Source organism: Coturnix japonica, chromosome 3, assembly GCF_001577835.2.
Source record: "Coturnix japonica isolate 7356 chromosome 3, Coturnix japonica 2.1, whole genome shotgun sequence".
Taxonomy (NCBI): Eukaryota; Metazoa; Chordata; class Aves; order Galliformes; family Phasianidae; genus Coturnix; species Coturnix japonica.
The window spans coordinates 30,191,408-30,204,306 of NC_029518.1; the positions used below are offsets into that span (position 1 = coordinate 30,191,408).

Consider the following 12,899-nt stretch of genomic DNA (forward strand, 5'->3'; position numbering starts at 1 on the left):
CCGAGCTGGCTTCTTTTCTCCCTTTAGAAACAAAAAACAAACAACAGACAGTGACAACTCCAGTTTAAAATCCGAAGCTTAAAACCAGACTGTATTTATATTGTTACAGCTGGAATGGAAGGTAGCAACAGCTTCATTGAAACTTGGTCAGTTGGATGCCTCTTGGAGAAGAATCGGTTCCAAAACCTCACCTAAGCAGGAGGACAAGGTTAAGGGTCAAATTCTGCCTCTCTCAAATTCCATTACACTGCTTTGACAGTATTAAAGTGAAAGAATGACCTGCCCTGGTGCAGGAGTGGCACAGCCTCCCATCAGGCACATCCCTGTGCAAACCTGAGAATAACATGCTAGGAGAATGGATGCGAGATAGTAGGAAGGGCAGAAATACTCTGCTTACTGGTGGCTGCAGCGAACAGATTCAATCAAGATTTTTCTGCAAAGTTAGGTGTATTTTAACAGGGAAGCCAGACTTCAGCTTTAATTTTGCACTTGGGCCGGAAGAACCCCAGGCACCTGTACAGGCTGGGAGGAGTTGTCCTTGAGAGCAGCTCGGCAGAAAAAGACCTAGGGGTCCTGATAGATGAGAAACTTAACATGAGCCAGCAGTGCGCTCTGGCAGCCCGGAAAGCAAATGGGATCCTGGGCTCCATCAGGAGAGGGGTGGTCAGCAGGGATAGGGAGGTGATCGTCCCTCTCTACTCTGCTCTTGTGAGGCCCCATCTGTTGTACTGTGTCCAGGTGTGGAGCCCTCAGTACAAAAAAGATATGGAGATTTTGGAAAGGGTCCAGAGGAGGGCCACAAAGATGATCAGGGGGCTGGAGCACCTCCCCTATGAGGACAGGCTGAGGGAGTTGGGTTTGTTCAGCCTGGAGAAGAGAAGGTTGCGAGGTGACCTCATTGCAGCCTTTCAGTACCTGAAGGGAACTTACTCCCAGGAAGGGAGTAAACTCTTCGAAAGGGCTGATAATAGCAGGACTAGGGGAAATGGTTTTAAGTTGAAGGAGGGAAGATTTAGGTTGGATGTTAGGGGAAAGTTCTTTACTAGAAGAGTGGTTAGGTCCTGGAACAGGCTGCCCAGTGAGGTTGTGGATGCCCCGTCCTTGGAGGTGTTCAAGGCCAGGTTGGACGGGGCCCTGGGCAACCTGATCTAGTAAAGGTGTATGTTTGGTGGCCCTGCTAGGCAGGGGGGTTGGAACTACATGATCCTTGAGGTCCCTTCCAACCCGGGTCATTCTGTGATTCTGTGATTTAATTTAAAGACACCTGTAGAACAACAGCAGTTACACTAAGGGCAACTGGAAAAATAAAGGGACGTTTAGGACAAGCCCGCCCACATATAAACTTCTGCAGCTGCCACTGACCTTATTACCAGTTTACTGTCACTGCAAGTGACAGCACCAAGACAACTTGGTAAAATTCTGTGATTATCTACCAGCGTAGGAGACATCTGCTCACCTGGTTCCTTACCTGAACAACACGAGGAGGAAAAGAAGAATCTCTCTCTATATACATTGAAAAAAATATTTTGTAGGAGAGAAGGAGTTACTTCAAAGCATCCCCCCACCTCTGCAGTTCAAGTCTATGTAAAGTATTAAGGTTCTTTAAGTTGTGTTGGCGTATCAGGGATGTGTAGAGCCACCCAGCACCTTCCAGCAGCACAATGCAGCTGATCCACACAAAAGGAAATCTTTTTCTTCCCACTTTTTTTAATAGGTGAGGAGAAAACCCCTGTTCCATGTGCCTTTAGCACTCAGGGTCTCCAACTTCCCTGAAATACAGTGAATTTTATCTATGCTCTTAAGGAATCGTTTCCAAAGAATATTGCTGCAAAAGTCCAGTAAATAGTTGGGAATCCATCAACTGAGACATCTGCAGAAGAAACTGAATGAGGGGTTGGTTTTGGACTCTCCATTCAGCTCTAAACAGTTCTGAGCACAACAGGGACAGGAAAGGCTGCAGGTAAAGGTTGGAGGGAAGGCAAAGCCCTTTCTCCTGCAGTCTAGATGCCCTGGTGGGAGCAACAGGTGATTTTGACACACCCAAGCATGGAACAGAATTAAGACACAAGCTAGCAAGCTACAAACTATTTCTGATGTTAGTTGAGGGAACCTTATAAAAGTAGAAAAATACTAGAAAATTTCAAAATGTTGTTATTCCAAACAACAGAAGAAAGCTGCGTATGTTTTTCCCTGTTTTTCAAAATCTTCCTTCTATAAACTTTTTCCAGAGAGAAAGGATAAGCTACATCAAGTCTTGTGTGCTCTCTGCACTACTGATGTAGTTTTAAGGCAAAGTGCCTTTGGTGCGTATCAATGGCATGCACCAGCCTTGCATAGCAACACAATACTGTGGCTTATTGCTCTGTTCTAACAGACAGAACACAGGATGAGCACTGCTCTGATTGTCGTCTTCTCAGATTGTCAGCCAGCATTTCAACAGGAATGTAAGAAGTTGCACGTTTTTCTGGGATTTTTTTGAATCTGGAAAAAGTTCAGTTAGGGCAAAGAAAGACACACCCAACTGTCTTAACAGCAGCAAATTACTCCTTCATCTATGAAGCCATATTCAACCTTGAGCCGCCATGTTTTTCTACTAGCCAAGGTATTCTGCACTGATATCCTTTTACAATCTCTTTTCACAATGCACAGTCTAAGAAACAGGAGATGTATCTAAGTAACAAAAAACAGTCCTCTATGGCCTAGTAAATAGGGATAAATAGGGATTAGAAAACCATAACAAAAGTCTTATTGTGTAAGCTACAAAAAAAAAAAATATGGAAACCTTGAAAAACGCAAAAGCATTCCATCTGTACACATCACACTTCAGAAATGGCTTTGTAGCCATACAGCTGGGTGCAGCGTTACCCAATGGGGTTTATCCCACTGTCCAATAACTATTCATAGTTTAGATGAGAGACGGAGAAAAGCTTGTCGGGTAACAGTCTATCCCCACATCAACACAGGATCCTCTGAGGCTCTGTACGCTGAACTACATGTAAAGCATTCAGACAGAGCGACAACTGTTCCAAAACTTATCTTCAGTTTCTGTCTGGAGTGTCAGGCTTTGCTGCAATTTAGCAATATGAATAAATCAAGGGTCCTCTTCCATGTCATCTGGATTCGGAGCCATAATAAAATGCTGGGGGTATTCAAGGTTGTGTTCATTTGCATGTTCCTTCCAGCGTGCATCATCACTCTCGTGGGTAATGTAACGCTCTCCAATGCGTGTTTCAAACTCTCTGAGGTCAAGCCAAGTCTGATAATCCTATGGAGAAGAGGAGTTAATGAAGCAGTTCAAGAAACAGCAGCCCTGTATTTCTGAAGACAAATCTGCCAATTTGTCTCTTTTAATACAAATAACAACAACATAAAACCAACAGGAGCTGTTTAAAAACAGTACAACAAAAAAAAAAAAGAGGGGTTCAAAATTAAGTAGGCTAGTTCCCAAGGCCGTAGCATTAGAAATCATGAAAACTGCTAGAAAACAGAGTTTTAAAACTAATGGTACTAGTATATATATGTATACATACATAAAGTGACACTATTTCCAGAACTGTTTGTCCTGTTTGTTTAATTGAATTTTCCCCTTAACGTGTTCTAAGTTGTACAATGTCTTTTAAGTATTTCAAACAATTCTCTTCTAAAATGGCTACCAACTACAGCACACGCTAGTTTGTGAGCCACCTTTAGCACTGAACAATGTGCGCCTGTGCTGTTTTCAGTGAATCTCCATGCATTCATTGCTGCCTGTATTCAGAAGCAACAGAAAAGTGGAACACTGTGTTAGCATCAAGCAGTGAATAAGAAGGAAGGGGAGAGGCGTGAATAACACGAGTGTTTGTTCATAAGCATTACCAGCAGTAGTTTTAGTAAGCTTTTGAAGGATTTCATACAAACAATCATTATTTGCCCATTATAAGCACAGGGATGAAGGCACATCATTTTACCTGTAACCACGGGTGACTAAGGGATTTGTCAACGCTGAAACGTTTCCTCATCTTGACTTGAAGCAAATTGTTTATTAAATCAATGGCTAACAATGAGAAACAGAAAAAAATATTGTTTAAATATTAATCACATTTTTCATATGCTGCAGCGGAAGCGAACTGTGCGTACACTACTGAACTCTTCTTAAGTGAATCAAGCCCCTGAATTTTGTACGTAGCTTTGCTTATACTAAATTAGGCTACAAAACAGGCATGGGAAAGTTTGTTTTTATTGTTGCTTTTTTTTTTTTTTTTCCCTTTGACAGAAATGAATAGAAGCTTTATTATCTGTTAAAATTTCAGTGATTTTCAGAAGCATTTAAATAAAGCTTGAGCATAATCCTGCGTTCCAACATGATAAAGGTACTTCCACTCTTTGTGTAATGTATTATGTGTCCTTTCACACCTCACAAGTGGCTCACGTTTAGCCATTCTGGCATAGCCTACAAAACCCAAACTACTCCAGATTTTTGCACTGCTCTCTCAATGAACCCTGTGGTTTAAGTATTTGGATGCACTATCTATGCATAAAGATGTTCTAATAAAGAAAGTTTGTTTCTTTACCTTCACTAGAGATTTCCTTCCAAGGATTTGGTGGGTACATAAATGCTGCATTTTGAATCTGATCATTTATATCCTCATCTTCATTAAATGGGAATGTACCACTAAGGCTCACATAGACAATAACTCCAACTGACCACATGTCTAGAGAGCGGTTGTAACCTTTACTCCTGAGCACTTCAGGGGCAAGATAAGCAGGTGTCCCCACCACAGAGCGCCTGAAAGATTTTTCACCAATGATACGGGCAAAGCCAAAATCACACAGCTTCACCTGCAAAAGAAATGTATTTTAAACTGAGAAATCTCTGGCTGATCTCCCAAGTGTACTACTGTGCAAAACCAGGGTGGTACTCGGTTTGATTCCTGTCATTTAAATATTGTATGCACCAAAACGGAGACAGACACCCCCCCCCCCCCCCCAAAAAAAAAAAAACAACAAAAAAAACACAAAGTGAGGGAATAATGTGTATTTCTTAGTCTTTACTTACTTGAGGGAATGGCTCTGCTGATGCTAGTAGTACATTTTCTGGTTTTAAATCACAGTGCACAATATTCTTGAAGTGTAAATTCCTCAAAGCAACAAGTATCTACAGGAGCAAAAGAAAATTTTTCATAGCTATTTAAAAAGATCAGCAGCTTCAAAAGCCACACAACTAAGCAGTACAATAATTTGTTTCAACGCAGCCTTAAAGAATTCATATACAATGTACAAGCATTACAGTCTATAGGCTGGAACCAATGCTTTTTCGATGATGCTTGACCTGTCCAAAACCTGGACTTTTTTTAAACTCCACCTTTTTGAACATTCAGAATTTTGCTGTAACATCTTTGGATATCCACAACATTAAGTCCTCTGAAAGAAGGATCAGAAAAATATTCAAAATTATTTCTATGTTTATTCGACTGCCATTACAGTCGATACACAACTCCTTGTGCTGCCTCCTATAAGAACACAGAAGTAACTCTTCTCCAGACATTCTCACCTAATCATCAAAGACAGCTCTAGCCTTTCCTCTCAAGGAGAGAGACCGAATGCTAACCTGAGTGACCATGAACTTGGTTATTCGTTCTGGAAGTCGACTTTTCTCACTGGAAAGAATCATCTCTAGCATATCACCATGCAGCTTTTCCATCACAACGAAGACCCGTTCTGGGGTTTCAAACATACATTCCAGATTCACAATGCCAGGGTGATGTAAATTCTAAAATAAAGTAGTAGAAGTACATCACTAAAATAAAACAGCATGAAACATCCTGAACTACACAGAGATGTCTTAGTACAAACCAGAGAGTAGTTAAGCAGAGAGTCAGAAATGAAAAACAAACACGTCAGAGGCAAGAAATTAGTCTGAAACATACATGATAATCCATGGAATACACAAACAATCACTATTAAGGCTACTTTTTAAGCACAAATTATCTATAATTATTTTACAGTTGATAGGCTCAGTAGCTTGAGTACAGAACGTGCAAAATCACCATCCAGGCAGGGGAGTCAGTAATGAAAGACAACCTAAAATACTACAATTTCCAGCTGGCTGAAGGAGACATGTGACCAAAGTACAGGTCCTCGGTGCATCTCCTATTGCAGCAGATGCTACCCTCAAGTTATCAGCACTATCAAACGCTTGGCAATTACTTATAAGATTCCTTCCTACAAAAGGATTCAAAAATCACATGCTCAGATTAAGAAGTCAATCCAGAGCACTTACAGACATTACAACATGTTATCAATGGCTTAATTGAGGAAAACTAAGACACAATACAAAAATAATTCTGTACCTGGAGAATGGCAACTTCATTACGAAGCTGACTTTCCTGCTTGGTTGGAAACCTCATCTTGTCAATGACTTTGATAGCTACATCTCTTCCGGTCTTCCTATGTTTTCCTGAACAGAAAGTCAACATCAAATATCAAGAGGCACAAGCAATTCATAGCTACAGAAAACTACAGCAGAAATCTCTTTTTGGAGAAACAGTTATATTCTATACAAATCTACAATATTACTCTACTTGTATTTAAAACTGCAGCTGGTATATGAGTAACCAGAAGTGACCAACCTCAATAGGATGGTTGTAGATAAGTTTAAACCATTTGCTACACTGCTCTTACGTATGCATGCTGACATGAGAGATTTAGACTGGACATAAGGAAGAAGTTTTTTACAGTAAGGATGGTGAGGCAGTGGCACAGGTTACCCAGAGGTGGTAGAGTTATTCAGGGTCAGACTGGAGCAGGCTCTGGGCAACCTGATGTAGGTGTAGGCACCCCTGTTCATTACAGGAAAGTTGGACTAGATGGCCTATAAGGGCCCCTTCCAACTCAAATGATTCTATGATTCTATGTTAGAAGTATTAGGTGGAGTTGTGCCTTGTACAAAGGACTCCTACATTAGCAAGTGTTACCTACTTCACAATCTTGCCTCTCACAAAGAACACAAAAGAGAAACTAACAAACAAAACATTCAAGACAAATGTGGAAAAAAAAAAAGTGCTGATGATGCTAGTATTAATCCTTGCTGCAGCCTGCACCAGCTAAGTGTGAAGCATCCTGCATAGACAGGACATTTCAAGGGCTAAGAGGGCAGCTCACCCAGGTTTCCCTTAACTTCTAAATCTCTTTTCTCTCACACTCAAATCAGAGAGGTTAGAGGGATGACAGACTGAAAGACTTGGATAATTTCAAACATTTAATATTAAATTGATACAGATAAAGTGAGTGCAAGTCAAAGAAAAAGAAAGTAATTATCTGCTCTATGTGAGGTCTGGAAGCTATTTTAGAAGCAGGCATGACACATGCAGCTATAGGACAAAGCAACACAAAGGATTCTATCTACTATCACAGCTAGAGACTGGAGTATGGAAAGCCTAGCTACAGCTCACTACTGAACCTGACAGCCTCACTTGCTGCTCTGCAGTCAGTGCTGCCGGCCAGGGCTTAAGTTAAGGCAAAGGAACTGCTTTCTGAGGCTGCATGGAACAACCAATGTGCTTGCCATAGAGATCCTCATGAATAAAGAAAGACTCAAATCAGGCTTGTGTCCACTGGAGGAGGTAAGACAGTGGAATCACTCAAAGTCCAAAAGAGTTAAACAAGGTTACCAAATAGGATTAATAATTGGAAAAGAAATATTTTAAAAGATTACATGAAGTCCTGAGGAAAACAGACTAATCAAAGGCAAAAGCATCGAGGCACAAGTCTCAAAAGAGATCTGAGCAGTTTTGCCATTTGTTTCTGTTGCAAATCAGCAATTTTTAGGCAGGAAGTTAGGAATCGCAGCTCTTGGCTACGGCTTAAATAAAACTCTAAATTAGTTAGGGAAAACATCTCTAGCTCCAATAAACATCAAATTATATTGAAGTGCAAAAGCAATACCATCAGAAAAATGAGAAACAAACACAAGGTTGCAAGAGAACATAAAACAAAAGCATCAAACTAACAACACACAGATACAGTAGCTAAAAGTACACAAAGAAAAATTAACAGAAAGGTAGCCTGAAATTCCTTCTCTGATGTAAAACTACCCCAGGTTTCAGGGCAATTTTAGCATCAGTAAAAAACTGTCAAGAACTGCTTTTTCCCCCATATGTGTCACAGCTTTTCAGACCCTTCAAAACAAACCAAAATAAAAAAAAAATGCAGGGGAAAACTATTCTCACAGAAAGAAACACCAGTGAGATATCAATAGCCCATAAACTTTTTGACTTACAATTTGCAAATGTCTAATGTTTGTCCAGAAGGGGGGAAAAAAGACAATAGAAGAAGCAATTTAATTACATCTTTGTATTTCTTTAATGGATAGATTTTATTATTTCAGTAAGTCTGTAGAGGTGGAGGGAAGATCATTGAAAAACACCAGCATCAGTTAGGCAGCGTGCACAGTCAACAAAAGTAAATTACATTATTTCTGTGCACATTCAATTCATTATTTTATCTTAAGAAATTGCACATGCATGCCTTACATACTTGAAGACATCAATAAATAAGTGAGAAGACTGGATAAGATCAAAGCCTTTTATAAGCATTTATTATGTAAATGAAAAAATACCCACCTGAGGTTTAGCTAAAATGTAGTTTAGGGGAGTATATTTAGAAGTAAAATCTAAATGTAACTACTGTCTGTATTTATGTACATTCTGTTCATAAGAAAAGAAGCGTAATTCAATTCACAATATGCTTTACGAAATCTTGGGGTGGAGACAAGGGAGCCTGTCAAGCATCATACAAATAAACCAGATTATCAAACTAAGATTCCATCAGATGGTGCTGAAGTAACAGAGAGAAGTATTTAAGCACAATATTGGCAGATAGAAGAACGACAGCCACACAATTTCCAGACTAGAGACAATATGACAGAAGCAGGAAGGTTCCCACTTTTAAATCATTAGGTAGCCTTTTTCTTCCTTTCCAGATCTATGGTCCATGGCTTTCTCAACATTCAAGATATGTTATATGGGATTTATAAGAAATAAATTAAAAAAATAATAGGGCATCAGTTCATGATGTATTTCAAACAGTTCTTCTTTTTGTGATTAAATAGTATAAATAAGTTATATGTTGCAATGGAAGCTTTTAAATAAAAAAGTGATATAACTACATCTCAAGACTAAAGCTGAGACTTCAGTAAGGAAGTCCTCTATTTTATTCTGCTGACAAAAATCGGTAGTGAAATCATCTGCACAAAGTACTGTTAAAGCACAAACTATAACATGTACAAGAGGCTATACCACAGTTATCCACACAAAACTTTTAACGAGATCAACTTCATCAAGATATCCTTGATACAGCTAAGCAAATATGAAAAGGCCAATTATAACAAGCTTGGTTACACTCCACCTTAGTTAAAAACATAACAGAATCTATTTACCTCCATATACAATTCCAAACTGACCGGAACCCAGAACTTCATCAGCAAATATCTGGTACACAGAGCTGATATCCTAATGCATGAAGAGGAGAAATTGTAAGTATCAGGCATACTCAAAATGTTCAGTAGCATATGAATTAGTACTAACTAAGCTGCATTTACATTTTATCTTAAAGTATGTAAAGAGTATGTAAAGAGTAATAGCATTACACTCAAGGGAAGAGAAGAAGAGACTTTTCATGTAGTGGTTACACTTAACCACACTGACTACAGATATATGTTATAACACAAACTAACAACTGTGTCAAGCAAGTAGACTATAGAATGCCTCCTGTTAGGTACATAATGTGGTCTTGTCTAGTGGCAACACCAGAGTGCTGCTTTCTCTGTCATAAACTGTTACTATCAATCGCTTTAAAATAATCAGACTAATAAACACCATGCACGTGACTCACCACATTCTCCTGGACTTGGCAATTTGAAACAGAGATGCTTAGTGATAAATCTTCTGCAATAAAGAAGAAGATACAACAGAATAAGAGAATAGAAAAGTTAGGTTTTCGATAGCAAAAAATGACTGTCTATAACCCAATCAATGATTTTTATGGCCTGGAACTCAAGCTTCACGCACTGATTAGATGAACAACCCTGGGAGTTTTGCTGAGATTATCTGCCCATTTCTGTCACATCCTTAATTATAAAAATGATAGAACGGTATGTGAGTATGGACAATAGAACTGGAGAACAAAAAGCAATAACAGCGTGGCAATTGTATCAGAATTCATTCAACTACTAAGAAATTCTGGTAGTAATAGGGAAGAATGCAGACAGGAGGATTAGGTGGATCCCCTATAGTCAAATGTGTGTGACTAATTTTGTATACTTTGATGCTACACCAAATCAGTAATGTACAAGAAAAGGAAATAAATCAAGCAAAAAATGTTAACAAGACCTGATAGAAAAAAAAAATCCATAGCATAAACAAAGGTCTTCAAAGTGTTTCACAGATGCACAAAAGAAGTATTACCAATCTTTAGAATTTAACAGCACATTCAAGAAGCATAATTTTCAAGTAAAAGCACTAAAAAGGGGGGCACAATTTCTTTTCAGCCTGCAACAGATGACATGAGGCTTTCATTATAGAAAGAGCAGTAAGATAAGCAGGCAAGAAAAGGTATTTGGAAGCAGAAAGTACCTTTTTCCTTCGACTTCAAGATGGAGGTCAGGCATTTCAGATAAACAGACACCTACTATTTCTTATGTTAATTAAAAAGAAAAATATCACTTATGAGGTGAATGCAGAACATACTACAGATTTTGTAAAGAACTTTCATCACCCTCGGAACAGCTTTGTGCTTCAGCAAGCTTATTGATGATACAAAGCTGGGAGCTGGCACACTGGAAGGCTGTGCTGCCATTCAGCAAGACATGGACAGACTGGAGAGTTGGGTAGGGAGGAACACAAGAGGAAGTGTAGAGTCATACACTTCAGGAGGAATAACCACACTCTTCAGTATAGGCAAGGGGCTGATGTTCTGGAGAGGAGCTCTGCAGAGAAGGACCCAGGGGTCCTGGTGGACAACAGGTTGGCCATGAGCAAGCAGTGTGCCCTGGCAGCCAAGAAGGCCAATGGCATCCTGGGCTCCACTGAAAAAAGCATGGTCAGCAAGTTGAGGGAAGTTATTCTCCCCATCTATTCTTCCCTCATTAAGCTACATTTACAGTACTGTGTCCAATTCTAGGCTCCCCTGTTCAAAAAAGACAGGGATCCCCTAAAAGGAAGCCAGCAGAGGGCCACAAAGACGACTAAGGGCCTGGAGGATCTCCCATGTGAGGACAGGCTAAGTAACCTGGGGCTACTCAGCCTGGGGAATAGAAGACTGAGAGGGGATCTGATTAATGTTTATAAATATCTAAGTGGAGGTAGGAGGCAAATGGATGAGGTCAGGGTCTTATCGGTGGTATGAAGCAATAGAACATGGAGTAATGGTTTAAAACTTGATCACTGGATGTTCCATACTAACATGCAAAAGAACTTTATGGTAAGGGTGACAGAACACTGGAACAGGCTGCCCAGAGAGGTTGTAGAGTCTCCTTTTATGGAGATATTTAAGACCCGTATGGATGCCAACCTGGGCAACCTAGCATAGGAAACCAGCTTTAGCATAGGAGTCTGACTCAATAATTTCTTGAGGTCACTGCAATTCTGTGAACACATACCCACTTTTTGTCTCCAGTGCTTTATCTCAAAGAAAGTATAGACTTAAGATAGGAAATAATAATTGTTCTCAAAGAATTCTGAACCTGCATCTGAAATGCTAATTGGAATTACAGCTATGCACATGTCTACTGATTACTGCCTCCTGCTTGAAGTTAGTCAGGTCTGCACTGGAGTAATACACAACACAAGGGAAAACAAGAAGAAGGCATACAAAAAAAAAGCTACTAAGGGAAAACTGTTTCAAGCTCACTACAGTTTAACTAGAAAAAAAAGTGAATATAAAGTTTTTGAAACCATTTATGTGAACGCACTGAACATTTCTCCACAGATAGCTACAGAACACAAAGTATCTGCGTCCCCTCTTTAGGCAGGGATTGAGTTACTCCCAATTAATTTTCTGAAGCCTCTGACACACACATGAACAAGGGCTGAAATGCTGACATTCATGAAGAAAACACTCATGTCAGAATTTAACATCTAATTTACACCAGGTAATAGTTTATGCAAGTGGCTACTTTTCTTTTAATCTCCTGTTTCCCATTTCACCTCAGAAACATCATACAAAGAAACATCCCATCCCAAACGCCAGGCAAAGTGTCCATAAGGATTCCTTCCTGCGAGTCAGAGTGGAGGAGTACCCTCATTACTAATGACTTGCTGGCAAAAACATGGCATTAACTGACTAGCTGGACATTCTGACACTACACATTCCCTGCTGTTCTACGTATTTCAAGCATTAGTAATGCCCCATTCCTGCTCTGTTCTACTCATTTAAGAAAACGTATCTGAGGATAAAGGATAAAAAAAAAAAAAAAAAGGTTAAAAAAAAAAAAAGGTTTTGGAAAACATAATTGCAGTCAAACGTCTCTCATGGACAGTAGGCCTTCAGTTTTAAACAGAGTGTGCTTCGGCATACAGGTGTTCAGAACACATATTTGCATACCAGAAGTGGCATTTTACATTGGTAAAAGGCCTGTTACAAGCTACCTTACAGCTGTGTTTCTTGACTATAATTAATTAGAAATACAAGCACTTGCATTTTACAGTTTACTGTTTCTGACCACGGTTGCATGTTCAGAAAGTGCCTTTACTGAAGATTAGCATTTCCATGCTCTCAACTGTTGCTGATGCAGAATAATGAGATACCAGAGACAGAGAAAATAATCACAGGATGTCTTGACAGAAAACAAACAAAAAAACACACCTAGGAGAAGATTAAAGAGTAGCTGGAAGATGAAAGGAAACTGAAGAACAAAAGCATAA

General features: G+C 39.5%; 1 protein-coding gene across 3 annotated transcripts in view; it reads right to left on the minus strand.

Annotated features, from left to right (window-relative positions):
* Nucleotides 1-1,687: 1,687 nt before the first annotated feature.
* The window catches only part of PRKD3 (protein kinase D3), a 37,671-nt gene continuing 26,459 nt past the window's right edge, over nt 1,688-12,899 (minus strand). For all 3 annotated transcript variants that reach the window (XM_015857601.1, XM_015857602.2, XM_015857600.2), the window contains exons 12-19: nt 9,871-9,923; nt 9,416-9,488; nt 6,330-6,436; nt 5,588-5,749; nt 5,036-5,134; nt 4,551-4,818; nt 3,948-4,033; nt 1,688-3,265 (exon numbers count right to left, since the gene is read on the minus strand). In XM_015857601.1, the coding sequence (XP_015713087.1) occupies nt 3,092-3,265; nt 3,948-4,033; nt 4,551-4,818; nt 5,036-5,134; nt 5,588-5,749; nt 6,330-6,436; nt 9,416-9,488; nt 9,871-9,923 (1,022 nt within the window). In that variant the 3' untranslated portion in view covers nt 1,688-3,091. The remainder of the gene's footprint in view (nt 3,266-3,947; nt 4,034-4,550; nt 4,819-5,035; nt 5,135-5,587; nt 5,750-6,329; nt 6,437-9,415; nt 9,489-9,870; nt 9,924-12,899) is intronic.